The 13895-nt window shown below is 58.0% G+C and overlaps 2 protein-coding genes across 3 annotated transcripts in view; one reads left to right on the top strand and one right to left on the bottom strand.

The window, feature by feature from the left end:
• TP73 (tumor protein p73) overlaps positions 1-11787 on the bottom strand; it is a 59030-nt gene extending 47243 nt beyond the window's left edge. The window contains exon 1 of one of the 2 annotated variants that reach the window (XM_086715472.1): positions 11613-11787. The gene's annotated coding sequence lies outside the window, so the exon portion shown is untranslated. Of the gene's footprint in view, positions 1-575; positions 686-11612 lie in introns of those variants that run through there. The other variant, XM_086715473.1, reaches the window with a different exon arrangement.
• LOC147577724 (uncharacterized) lies at positions 10807-13799 on the top strand. The gene is made up of 2 exons (XM_086715478.1): positions 10807-11300; positions 12595-13799. Exons 1-2 carry the CDS (start codon positions 10999-11001, stop codon positions 13589-13591), a joined length of 1299 nt encoding a protein of 432 aa, XP_086571604.1. The 5' UTR covers positions 10807-10998; the 3' UTR covers positions 13592-13799.
• Positions 13800-13895: the final 96 nt, after the last annotated feature.

The raw sequence follows: 13895 nt of genomic DNA, 5'->3' as shown, positions 1-13895 counted from the left end.
GTCCCGCCTCCCCTTCCAAGCCGGTTCACGCCGGTTCACGCGCTGCGACCAGCTACAGGTTCAGTGCCTTCGGCCTGCACGTGTGGGGCCTCTGTTTTCTGGCCTGTGCAGCGGGGATGGCCGCACCTATCGACCACGACTGAGCCACACAAGAAGCTAAGGAGGGTGATGCCTGGCCTGGGCAGGCCGTGCCTCCTTGGCAGGAAGTGGAGAGAGAGAGTTCCCAGCAGGCCAAGGGGAGGAGGCAGCCGGAAGGAAGCCGCTTCTGCCCCCACCCAGCCTGGCCCCCCCCCCGACCCGGGGCCCTTTGGGTCACTCAGGGCCCCCCAGGGGCAGAGGGCTCTGCAAAGTGCCACCAGAAGGGGCTGGTCTTCCTTGCCCATCAGGGAACCACGGCCACGGCCTCCCTGTCTGCCCTCCGTGCCCCCAGGGCACCCCACTCCTGGGTGCCAGGTGGAAGGCAGCGGGAAGGGGGCTCTGTCCCTCCCAGCAGGTGGCTGCTGTGTGGCCGGGAGGCCAGGACAGGACCCCACGCTCAGGCCTGAGAGAGGCAGCCAGGCTGAGCCCAAGCCTACCTTGGCGGAGCCTGGGCCCCGAGGGTGGGTCGGGGTCGGTGCGGAGGCGGAGGCGGCTGGCGGCTGGGAGGCCCAAAGCAGCTCGTGGCTGGGCAGGCAGGAGGTGGAGGCAGCGTCCCGGTCGCCTAGGCAATGACATTGGAACCAAGGAAGCAGCGTGGCCGGCCTGGAGCCTGGGGCCGCCGGGGCGGAGCGTGGCTGGGAGCCCTGGGGCTGGCGGGCAGCACCATGCCCTCGGCACAGCGACCTGGGGACAGGCCCCTGGCCGCAGGAAGCAGAGCTGGAAGCTGGGCTCAGAGTGGGGCTGTGTCAGCCACGCCCGCACGTCCCCCTGTAGTCCTCATCAGAGAAATTTCCACAGGCACACAGAAACAGAGAGCACAGTGCAACCAGCCCGTGAACCTACCCCCGGCCTCCGCGGCAGGCTGCCCTCCAGCTACAGCGAGTTCCACACACACGGCATTCCACCCGCGACGTGTCAGTGGGTGATTCTAAGCAGCGGGTGATTGAAAAAGGACCCACCTTTTTCAACGTTAGGTCCAACCAGGAAGTTGATATTCAACTGTTTTGTGCTGCCAGTACGTGTGGGAGCACACGTACACGCACACACACGGCAAATTCGGGTAATCAGTGTAATACGCGGCCTCGAGACCGCATTCTGATTTTCCAAGCACGTGGTTTTTGTTTCTTTCTTTCTTTCTTTTTTCCTAGCACCTAGATCTTGGGGGTTATTTATTTACTTATCTGTTTTTAATTTAAATCCAGGTTAGCTAACATCTAGTGTATTAATGGTGTCAGGAGAATTTAGTGACTCATCACTTACATATGACACCCAGTGCTCATCTCAGCAAGTGTCCTCCTTAATGCCCATCCCCCGTCTAGCCCATCCCCCCGCAACACCCCACCAACAACCCTCGGTTCGTTCTCTGTATTTAGGAGTCTCTCATGATTTGCCTCTGTATCTGTTTTTATATTGCTTTTCCTTCCCTTCTCCTATGATCATGTTTTGTTTCTTAAATTCCACATAGGAGTGAAAACATATGGTATCTGCCTTTCTCTGTATGACTTATTTCACTTAGCATTATACACTCTAGGTCCATCCACGTTGTTGCAAATGGCAAGAAGTCATCCTTTTTGGTCGCGAGTAATATTCCACTGTATACATAACCCACATCTTCTTTATCCCTTCATCAGTCGACGGACATTTGGGCTCTTTCCATAGTTTGGCTATTGTCGATAGCGCTCCAAGCACATGTTTTTAACAACTGGCCAGAAGGACCCTGAGGAAGCCCAGATTTGGGGCCCTAACCTGTGTCACCACTCACTGCCCCTCCTTCCCCCACCACAGGCAGCAGCATAGAAAGCTCAAGCCGCCTGACAGGAGAAGGGACCATGCGGACAGGATTAAGGGACATACCCAGGGGCGGAGGCATCTTGTACTGGGCGGGGGGACCCAGTATAACCACAGGGTCCTGGTTAGAGGGAGGCAGCAGGTCAGGGGGGCGCACAGGTGCTGACCTGCTGGCTTTGCAGAGGGAGGAAGGGACCACGAGGCAGGAAGTGCAGGCGCCTCTAGAAGCTGGAACAGCCAAGCGATGCATTCTCCCCCTCGAACCTCCAGGAGCACCCCGCGCCTGCACCTTGATTTTAGCCCAGAAAGACGGATTTCAGGCTTCTGACCTCTGGAACTATGGGGAAAGCAAATCCACGGGGCTCTAAGCCGCTAAATTTGTGGTAATTTGTTACAGCGGCAACAGGAGACCAATCCAGTTTCACGTAACACAAGTTGGGGGAACGTTGTTTGCAGTGGTTTCCTGGAGCCCCTGGAGCAGACCCTGCGGCCCCGTGGAGTCTGGGGAGAAACCCTCGGCGGGGTGGGGGGGGGGGCAGGGTACCCTGCAGGGTAAGGTCTCCGGGCTGGATGGAAACTGAAGATGCGGCCGACCCGGGATCCAAAGCCCTCGCCCTTCAGGGACACAGCACACACGCCCGCACACACTTCTGAGGGACGCTGCTAGGGTGCTCTCACCTGGACTCCCTGGGAGGGCGGGGTGGGGGGGGGGCCGGCCACCCAGGGCGAGGGGCTCTGCTCCCTGACTGTTCCTGGGGAAGCGTCGGCCTGCAGCTGTGGGCTCCCCGACTCCTGCTGAACACGGACACATTTCTGCAGAATAGCCCGCGTCCGTGTGCAGCCCATGTGTCAGGCATGGGATGGGGCTGCGGGAGTCCTGTGTGCATGTGCACACGCCTGCAGGTGTGAGGCATCGTGGCCACACAGGGACAGTGGGCGGTGGCGGGAGGGAGGTGTTCCCCGGTCCTGGAAAAGAGGCAAAGCAGCCAGCGGGCAATGCCAGGATGCCCACGGCCGGCTGTTGACCACAGCAGGTAGGTGCCGTGACCTGCACATCTGGGAAGCGGCCCTCATTGAAGCCATGTGACCCTGGGAGGGTCCCCCCCCCCACCCCAGGCCCATGAGATCTCATGGCCTGAGATCTCATCACCAGGGCTCCTGTGGGGGTGACCTCCTGGTACGCCCTCCTTCCCAGCCCATCCCCTGTAGAGAGACGGACGGCCTGACTCGGGAGGCTGGGGCCCTGCCTTCTGAGCTGGGTGGTGGACACACAGCCCTGAACACTTAGGGCTCACAGAATCCTTGCCACAGCCCCCAACACCCATGTCTGAGACCAAAGGTGGGTGGGTGGCCCTGAGTGATGGTGTCAGACGGGCCTCTGGACACAGTCGAGGCAGTGAGAATGGCCACCAGTTTGGGGTGTTCAGTGGGGAGCCGGACAAGCATTCCTACACAACTTCCTGCCACCACAAGACCCTGTTGGAAAGCTCTTCCCGGGACGCTCTTGCCTAGGCCGGGGCCCGATGTTCATCCGCGAGGTCCAGGTGTGAACCTTGGCCCAGGGCCTGGGCATCTTAAGAGCAGGATGAGAGCAGAACGTCACCCGAGGCTCTGTCCGTGTGGCCGCATGCGCACTCTCTCAGGGTTCCGGAGCCCGGAGTGTGGGGAGTCTCGTGGGCCTAAAATCAAGATGGTGGCAGGGCTGCTTCCTCCTACTTCCGGCCTCTTCCAGCGGCCAGGGTGCTCATGTCCCTCGGCTGAGGCCCCTTCCTGCAGATTCAGAGCCCACGCCTGCAGCCTCTGCTTCCACGGCCACGGCCCCCTCTGTCCCTGACCCTCCAGCCTCCATGTTACAGGGGCCTGTGGGATGCCATGGGCCTAGCTGGACGCTCCAGGGTCATCACCACCTCCAGGTCCCCGACTGAGTCACTGTCCCTTTGGCCACGTGAATAACATGACCAGAGGTCTGGGGCCTTAGGACATGGGTGCCTGGGGGGCCCTCACTCTTCCAGGAGAAGGCCCAGGGTCGGCATTTATTCATTCCTGAGTTGGAAGGTCCCGCTTCTGCAGGGGAGACACAGGGCGTGCCTCTCTGCGGTCCGGCGGGGGGACCTTGGTGGCTGTTTGCTCAGCCGCCCTTCCTCCCTTGCCTCTGCGCCTCCTGCTCCCTCACGTTTACCAGCCACCCCTGCCTCACAAGGACGAGACCCAGGAAACGTGCTCGAAAGCGAAACAGCGGCCACAAGGCAGCGCACAGGCCGGGACGCCTTCTGCTCCAGCCTGACACCCGGCTTTCTCTGCACGGGGACCGTGTTGAGTGTCTTACAGGCCCTAGTCCCAGGCCCTCCATCAGCCCCACGAGAAAAACTACTGACCCCATCTTACAGCCCAGGAAAGGGAGGCGCGGAGGTCGCGTGACTTCTCCAACGTGGGGCGGTTAGAGGCTGGAAATAAACCCCGCACAAATCGCGTGACCGAGCCGCCTCCTCTAGGCGCACCTGGGCGGCACGCGTACTTCCTGTGTCTGTTTCTGTTTTTCACGGTTCAAGGCCGTCACTGGGCTCCTGTCTCCTGAGCATCAGGTGTCCGACCACCCCCCCTCCTGAGTGCAGGTTTCCAAACGTCGAGGGAAGGGGCTTGCTGGAGCCGTGAGGACGGGCTCTCTTGCCCCCCAGCTGTCCCCCCACCTCATCCCACTGTCAAGACCCATCCCCACACCCCCCACCCCCATGAACAAAGCCCGCTCCCAGGCCCTCAGCAGGGTGCCAAGGTCCGGTGGGTCCTGGGCGTGGCCCCCACCTGCCTGCTCAGACCCTGCAGGGAAAGGGTGGGTGCCCCCTCACACGCGAGCCATGAATGAATGCGCAAATTAAGTCTTCAGTGGAATACAGCCTAGCCTCACTTCCGTACGTTTTTGGGAATCCGGAGAGCTTGGGAGTTCTTTCCCTCCGTCTGGGGCGGACTCCGCTGGGCAGATGCAAACTCTAAACCCACTCAGTGTAAACATTCATTGGCACTCTGCTGCAGGAACCGGGAGAGCCGGACTGCGGGGTGTTTCCATTGAACCCCTTGGTGGTGTTTCTAAAATACAAGATTCATGGGGGGTGGGGCCTGGGTGGCTCAGTCGGTTGAGCGTCCGACTTCGGCTCAGGTCATGATCTCACGGTCCGTGAGTTCAAGCCCCATGTCGGGCTCTGTGCTGACAGCTCGGAGTCTGGAGCTGCTTCGGATGCTGTGTCTCCCTCTCTCTCTGCCCCTCCCCCGCTCACGCTGTGTCTCTCTCTCTCTCTCAAAAATAAATTAACATTCAAAAAAAGTTTTAATACAAGATGCAGGTACTGTGCTAGTCTTCTAAAGTATTCTTCTTTTAATCTGAATTCTGAAACACCAGTGGCCCCCAGTATGACACCCAGATGAGGGGCCCAGATGAGGGACTGTGGGCGGCGCTCTGGGACCACAGTGTTTCTGGGAAGACATTTCTTCCTCTCATCCCACAAAAGCCAACCTTTGCAAGATCACATGACTAAGTAGCACATCTGGGGTGGATTTGAGCCCCTTTCTAGCCGGTTCCTAAGCAGGGCCACCCTCACCATGATTTTGTCACCTTTTACCATTAAGAACTCTCATCAATGGAATGCCTTCGAATAGCACGAAATTCGAAAGGTCACAAAGGGCAAAGCACTGGTCCATACCCGGCCTCTTGGATTTGGCAGGGCTGAGCCTGGGCGGCTCAGTCGGTTAAGCGTCCGACTTCAGCTCAGGTCACGATCTCCCGGTCCGCGAGTTCGAGCCCCGCGTCGGGCTCCGGGCTGATGGCTCAGAGCCTGCAGCCTGCTTCCGATTCTGTGTCTCCCTCTCTCTCTGCCCCTCCCCCGTTCATGCTGTGTCTCTCTCTGTCTCAAAAATAAATAAACGTTAAAAAAAAAATTAAAAAAAATAAATAAAACATGCTGTCCAGAAATTACTCTCCTACACATTTTACCGTGGAGAGTAGACTCTTTGTCTTATTCTAAATATTTTCAGAGATCAAATCGACCAGAGGGAGATTTGGACAGTGTTCTTGGAATTACCTTGACCTCAATCTTACAATCGTCTTTTCTGTTATTTTCACTAGAACTCATTATTTCGCATTAATCCAATTAGCGTCCTGTTTACCAAATGCCTCATCCTTACATTTACGGCTTGGTCTGAAAGCTCAGGGAGACGTCCCCCACTCGATGCCTCCTCCCTCATTACTGCCAAATAATTAGTCAAGGAGCATCCCTGATCAAAAATTAAGAACCCAGAAGCAAGTTGAGGCTTGCCTTCCTCCGAAAGAAAAAAAACCCCGACAAGAGATGCCTAATTACGGGGTTTTGCTGGTGGTCGGGGCCAGCGGGAAGCAGAAAACGGCCAGGGAGCCGTTTATACTTACGTATAAAGGGAGGGAGCGGGCAGTTGAGACGGTGCGGATCACAGCGGTTCGACGTGGAGCGGCCTCGATTTACACCCCAACGTCTAGCGGCCCTCACTGGCTCCCTAACGCAGACCCACATTTGCATAGGGCAGGTGCCAGAGCATGCGGTCTGGGGAAGCACCGTTCGGGTCTGTTTATTTAACTGTGCACCCACACTTAGGAGCTTTCCCTCGTGACAGCTGCCACTCTGCAAAAGTGACGCCTGTCTCTGTGGCAGGTGGCCCACAATCCTCACTCCCCCTCTACTGGGCATCGCTTGACGGGAGGGCAGGACCCACGCCAGGACCCGTCCCTGACCCCTCCGCCCGCCCCCACCCAGCCCCGCCAGAGTGTGCACGGCCCAGGTGAGCCTCAGAAGACACACCTCTGCATGTTGCTCCTGTGGTGCAGACCAATGGAGGAAACAGAACCCAGAAGTCACCTCTAAAATCCCAGGAGACGGGGCAGGAGGGGTGAGGGGACATCCTCCCTGCCCATTTTAAAGGAACCGGTGCAACCCCCCCCCCACCTCCCCCAGCGAGAAGCCACCTGCCCAATTAGCCAGAGGCTTCCCCAGATGTCCGCCCCCTCCCCCAGGGCTTGGCACCTCGGAGCAGCAGGTGAGCAATTACAGCCCCTGCCCCCTCCCCACAGGCATCCAGGGCCACAGGGAGCGATTCACCAGCTGGTGCTGGGCGGGCATCAGGGACAGGAACTTCCTGCCTGCATGCAGCCACTCTGAGCAGGATCACAAAGGAGAGATGTCCCTGGCTGCACCGGGTTCCCAGCCTGGCCCTGCGTGCTCGAGCCCTGCACCCTGGCTGCTGGCACGGCCGGACGGGCAGTGCCCAGGTGTTCTGTGCCTGCCTGGTGAGGGCGGGAGGGGGCTGCACCAGCCTTCCCTGGGGAATCCTGCCCTCCGGGGATCCCAGGTGAGTTCCCGTGGGCAGCTCACAGGAGGGAAAGGCTAGGGCCTCCCTAGGGAGACAGGGAGGCAGGCGGGCCCACAGCTCCCATACACATGAACACCCTGGGAACTCGCCTAGATCAGGACGGCCCGCTCAGGCTCTGTCCCCCCCTCCCCCGCCAAGCAGTCACAGCCACTCCCTGATTTGAGACTTCTGGCCCCCAGACCCGGAGAGAGTAAGTTTCTGTTGTTTAAGCCGCCCAGTCTCTGTAATCTGTTACGGTGGGTGCTCCAGAAAACCACCACAGCTATCAAAACGAAAATTTGTGACTTAAATCTGGACGTGTTTCTTTACGCATGAAATGACAAGGTCCCACCGCGGGTCTCATAACTCCTCATTTCAACTTGGTGACAAGCAGAAACGAAATTTTTTAATTTCTACGGCCACTGTGATGCACGGTGAAAACATCGGTGATTCCTCTCACAGAAAAGGTCACAGGCGCCACTAAAATAGGGGTTTGCTGTCACGTCCACAATCGGACGGGATGCTGAAATTCATGCTGCAGAAATGATACAAAGAAAGGTTTCGTCTTTCCCCACCGCAGGTCACAGCATCCCTACATTCCGGTTTAGATGGTCCGGCAGCACCAGGGTCGGGCGGTGCCCTGAGGTCGCCGCACGGGTGGTGGAGCCCCGCAGCTCCACTCCCGGCTGAGCTCTCTGCTCTGGAGCCCCGACTCCTGCACCCTGCTGTTTGTAACCTTGGGCAAGTGCGCGAGTCTCCGACATCTCCACCTCCCCTCTGTAAGCTAGCACCCACTCTGCGGGCTGTGAGGATTATAGGGAAAGAATGTACCGAGCATTCAGCTCAGTCCCAGCTTGAGCCACCGCTCGATGTTAGGTATTATCAGAGCTGTTCAACCAAAACTTGTTTGGCTGAAGTTTTTTTTTTTTTCTCTTTGGGTCTCTGATTTAGGGCAGCGTGTCCCGGAAAAGAAAGCACTTTTGATGAGCAAATGTCTGCTCTTGTAAGGAATCCTGGTCAGAGTGGGCAGAGGTGGGGGGGTGGGGGGGTGGGCGGACAGGGGGGACACGTGGAAAGTTTATAACCACTTGAGCTTGTCTCTTGGAGCCCACCTGGCTATGACGTGTCTTTAACTTGAAGCCCAGTGAGCAGAGGGAACTTTTCTAGAAACCAGAATCCACCTTCCTCTACCTAACACACAAGGAAAGGACTTGCCAGGCGTCCCACGTAACTTGCTTCAGAGGCAACTTGTCAAGGAGACGTGGTTGTGTGTTTTGATGTGTCCTCTGCGTTTGTGAAAGAAATCGGGCAGGACCTGGACGCACTCGGCAGGGGTAGGCGGGGAGGGGGAGGGGGAACCGGTCCATAAGAAAGCCGGTCCCACCTGGAGAGAAGACCCCTAGGGTGGTGAGGGAGATGCCATCTGCTCCTTTCCCCTTTCTTGCTCTATGAAGGTAATACATGAGAACATGACATGTTTTAAAAACATTGACTCGTCACTCCCACAGAAATACCCAAACTGGGAAATAAAGGCATACGTTCCCCTTTCATGGGGGCCGGACGGAAGAAACCCACTTGGAAAATGTTTCTGCCTTTCTGGCAAACCGGAGGCTCACCGTGTGGGTGACGTCTTTTTCCCCCCTTATTTTATTCTGTTTTATTTTATATTTTATTTTATGTTTTATTTTGTTATTTTATTTTATTTTATATTATATTTTATATTTTGTTTTATTTTATATTTTATTTTGTATTTTGTTTTTATATTTTATTTTATATGTTATTTTATGCTTTATTTTATATTTTATTTTATCTTATTTTTTATTTTATTTTATATTTTATTTTATTTTTTTATTTTTTAAATTTTTTTAAATTTTTATTTGTTTTTGAGACAGAGAGAGACAGAGTGCAAGTGGGGGAGGGGCAGAGAGAGAGGGAGACACAGAATCTGAAACAGGCTCCAGGCTGTGAGCTGTCAGCACAGAGCCCGACGCGGGGCTCGAACCCACGAACCACTAGATCATGACCTGAGCCGAAGTCGGACACTTAACCGACTGAGCCACCCAGGCGCCCTATTTTATTTTATATTTTATATTTTACTTTATGTTTTTTATTTTATTTTATATTTTATATTTTATTTTATGTTTTATTTTATCTTTTTTATTTTATTTTATATTTTATTTTATTTTTTATTTTATACTTTATATTTTATTTTATGTTTTATTTTATTGTTATTTTATATTTTATTTTATATTTTGTATTTTATATTTTATTTTATATTTCATCTTATTTTATTTTATTTTATTTTATTTTATTTTATTTTACTTCATGTTAGTGATGTCTTTCATACAAGTATCTAGAGGGTAAATTCCCCTCGAAACTGTCTCCCACGTGGATGAACATGCCGCCCCCACCCACCCTCCCACCCATGAGATGAGATGGTTCCCTTTCGGGTATCAGAAGGGGGGGGGGTGAATGTCTGCCTCTCTCCCTATGTCCTCAGGCTCTCCACCTCCACCCTAGCTGTGTCTCCGCATGTGCTCAATGTTACAAATCCACTCCCAGATGTGGGTGGGGCATACTCTATAAATAAATCCCTAACCGAGGCATCCTGGAGGCAGTGCCCCTGACTGGGGCCATCAGCCTCCGCCCAAGCCCTGGGCAGATTCCTGCCTGGATGCCAGCCACTCCATTCCCTCCCAGGGGAGACCTGCTGGCCGCCCCAGAGCTGCCCCCACGCCCCGGCTCCTGGCTCTCCCAGCTGGGCAGCGGCACCTGGAACCATCCGCCATCACTTTTGAGCCACTTCGTGAAAGACAGGCATTGCCTTGTAATTGGGGAGAGGGGATTCGAACCCCAGCATTCTGACTTCCACATCCCCCTGCTTAATCTCTGTCTCAGACTGGACTTCCCATGGGCTACTCTTCAGAAATTGGAGCCTGTTCCCCATGGCCTTCACTATAAAGACAGCGAGTAGGGCATAAGCACTGCGGACAATCTACAAGTGCCAGCTGCCGGGCCAGGTCACCTGTGGCAGCCCCGGCCGACAGGCCGCTGTGCAGGCACAGTCCCGCAGCCTCTTATTTTTAAAATCACACACACAATCCGTGAATCTGCATGTTGCAAAATCTCAAATTGTTCTCAGTGCAATGCCTTTTTATCTTTAATGGGTAAATCAAAAGATGGGTGGCTGGACCTAACAGTAGACGCCAGCCCGGGAATGCGATACATTTCTGTACTCGTCTTCTTCCAGAGGTGATTATGAAGTCGATACAAATAAACAGCAACAACGAGAGCAAACAGAACCAAACCATTGTGCTAACGGTTCCCAAATGTCCAGTGAATTAATAAACAATCGTTGGGACCGACTGACCTCCGGTCAGAAGTTAACCATGCACTGTCTCCCCGGTCCCTTGATGGTTGACAATGGTCTACCTGTCACCTGTCTATTTATGTAGCCATGTGCACACTTTCTGCATATCTGGTTAGGGACCAGACAAAAATGCAAGCTGAGTAAGAAGGTAACGATAGCTCCCTCCCTCCAAAGGCTGAAAGGACAGTGGATGCGAGGGAAGGAGGGTAGGGAGCGACGGAGCCAGGGCAGAGGAGCTGCTTCCCCAGGGTGGGCCGGGGGCCTGACTCTGCTCCTCCTGAAACAGGCTCAGAAGACAGACCAGGCACCCTTGGCCAGCTCGGAACCACCTGGAGATGTCCCTCTGGAACCCTGGCTCTTTAGTGACTGGCCCCATGGATGTGGCTTGGTGGTCACGCCCAGAGCCGGGGTCCAGGGGAGCACTGGGTCTCAGCCTCGGGGAAGTGGGGAGTAACGCGGCCGGATTTCTACAGCCCTCTTGGGTGCAGACGGAGCGAGAGGGCACCGGCGGGGAGGAGCTTGTCAGCGACAGGGACGCTCACCAACTTCCATGGGCACCTGCACTCCGACCCGGCCTCTTCCCCGTCACCTTCGGAGCCTCCCCTCAGACGCTGGGGTGGAGAGGGGTCAGCTGGAGGTAGGCCCTCCGGGAATCCCAGCGACGCTGTTCCTCCCCCCAGAGCCACTGCTGGCAGGCCCCCCCCCTCCCCCCATCTCCTCGCGGGCTGAACTCCGGCCACTTCCCTGCCACCCGCGCGGCGTCCCAGGGGCCGGTGGGACCCCGGAGGGGTGCCCCACGTCATCCTCTCTCCCAGCTCCTGCACGCTCGCCCCCTCCTCGCAACCCCTAGCTTCTGAGCCCGTGTGCCCCCCAGCCCCGCGCTCCGGCCCCCGCAGGCCGCGCGGCGCCACGCCCAGGCCCCCTCGCGCGGGCTCGCGGCGCTTCCTACCTGGTGCAGTCGGAGCCCGGGGGCATCGACGCCGGAGCCGGCCCGGCAGTGGGTGCACGGCGGGCACGGGCGGCCCAGGCGGGTTATATGCGCGCGCGGAGGGGAGGCGCCGCGGGCAGGGGCGGCCGCGGAAGTTAGCGCCTGGCGCCGCCGGCCGGGCGGGAAGGCAGCGCGGGCCGCTCAGCGCGGCGGGAGGAGCGCGGGCGGCGGGGCCGGGCCGAGGCCGAGGTGGCCGCCGGCGCCCCGCCCCCCCAGCTGGCCGCGTGCGAGTCGGGGTCCCGGGCGCGCTCTGCCCCGCCTCCTTCCCGCCGCCTTTTGGCGCGCGTCGCCCCTGCGGAGCCCGTTGGGCCGCCTACCCCGGGCCGGACGCAGGCGAGATGGGGACCGCGACCCTCGGCCAGCTCGGGGGCCGCGGGCGAGGGCGCGCGGGAGCGAGGGCGGGCAGCCAAGCAGGCTCCGCGTCCCGACGCCTTGCTCCCCCCGCCCCACCCCACCCCCCAGACGCCGCATTTTCCCGACACCCCGGGCGGCCCTCCCGCCCCCACCGGCGCTGGGCTCCTCCGTGCGCGGGGCGCTCAGACCCCCGGGAGCAGGGGAAGAGCCGTCCTGGTCCTCGGAGTGTCCGCCCTCGCTGCCGGGAGCAGGGGTGAGGGGCGCGGTCCCAGGGCGAGGGGACTGGGTGGGGCCGTTTGCGCCCGTGGGGCTCCAGTGAGACTCTGAGGAGGGCGCGCCATCTATACTGACACCGAGCCGAGGTCACGGCCGCTCCCCGGCCCCGCTCGGCATTGCGGATCCGGGGGGACCCTCTGGGAACGACTGTCTGGCCCCAGCCCACACTCATCCTGGGCGGAGGTTGTGTCCCTTGGCCCCTGGGGAGGATCTGGTGACGCAAACACTCCCAGGTCGCGGCGCGCACCCTGCTCCCTCCCTCCCCTGGCCGCCGCCTGCCGCCCCCCAGCGCTGGTTTCTCTTCTTCGCGCAGGTGCGCGTGGGCGTCCGCGGCGACACGTGGATCGTGCACTCGGAATCGCTCTCTACGCTCAGACACCGGCCTCGGGCCGAGTCTTCCCTCGGACCGGTGTCACCCACGGCTCCACGGGTCTGGACCCACTCTGGGCGGGTCCTTGGCCAGAGAACCCGACCCGCAGGACACGTTTGGAAAGGCTCTCGCGGCGTGCACCTGCCGTGAACTGCGTTCCGGTGCTCTCGGGACCCGTTATCGGCCTCCGAACCGGCGTCCCCAGGCTCGCGTGACCCTCGTGTCAGTGTCGCCTGTGGAACTGCGTACGAGCCGGGCTGGTGCAAACTGGGTTCTCTGGCCGCCTGGGTCCGCGTTCCCCTGGCGGACCTGGCTCACTTCCACACACCTTTACTGCTCACCCACTGGTTTAGATTCGCGGGGGCTGGAGACACAAAGACGGATGGAGCTGTGGTACGGCCTAGCTGGACGCGTGCACGCACCCCCTGCCCGTGTGTTCCAAAAGGGGGTGGCGGGGGACGTCGGCAGGCTGCAGGCCGGGGGCTGTGAGCACAGAGGTGTGGGGAGGGCCCAGTCTGGGTCTGGGTTCTCAGAAGGGAGGGGCGAGCGTGAGTGTCTGGGTCCGCCGGCCCCGGTAGACTGCGGAGGCTCTGGCAGGGCCTGGTCGGGTCATGGGGTAAGCCTCCTTCGGGGGAAGAGGACCAGGGGTTCCCAGAGGGCGAGAGGACAAGGCACTGGCGGGGGCGCCAGCAAGGTGCGCAAAACCCGCGCTGACACAGGCGCGCGCCGTCCTGCGTGGGCAGGTCCCAGGTCGCGCCCTGCGCTCTCCCTCTCCTCCGCGCGGGTGCAAACGCCAAAGGCATTCTCCCCAGATCTGCGTAGTGCCCGAGGGGAGGCGAGGGCCTCCCTGCAGGCAGGGTTGCCCAATTCAGCCAAAAAGAAAGAAAAAAGAAAAGAAAAAAACCCAGAAAACGAATACGTACTTATTCACCGTGTATAACATACAATGTGTGTATACACACTATTACGTATTTAGATAGAAGCGCGTAGGTGTCCGTAAACGTAGTTAACATCTAAGCGTATTCACGTGTAAGTATAAACACTCAAACGTAAGCGGACACACAGGTCGCCCGTTTACATTTGAAGTTCAGATAAGCGGGTACTTTTTTGGTGTTTGTCCCATACAGTATCTGAGAGCATTTTCCCACAAAAATGATTCGTTGTTTGCCTGAAATTCAACTTGAGCGCGCGTCCGGCGTTTTCGGTGTCAACCCTCGCTGGGGGGCGGATCGTCCTGGTGGCGA

Source organism: Puma concolor, chromosome C1 (assembly GCF_028749965.1).
Source record: "Puma concolor isolate L17-30 chromosome C1, mPumCon1.1.hap2, whole genome shotgun sequence".
NCBI lineage: Eukaryota > Metazoa > Chordata > Mammalia > Carnivora > Felidae > Puma > Puma concolor.
This window is presented reverse-complemented; position numbering and strand designations above follow the sequence as displayed.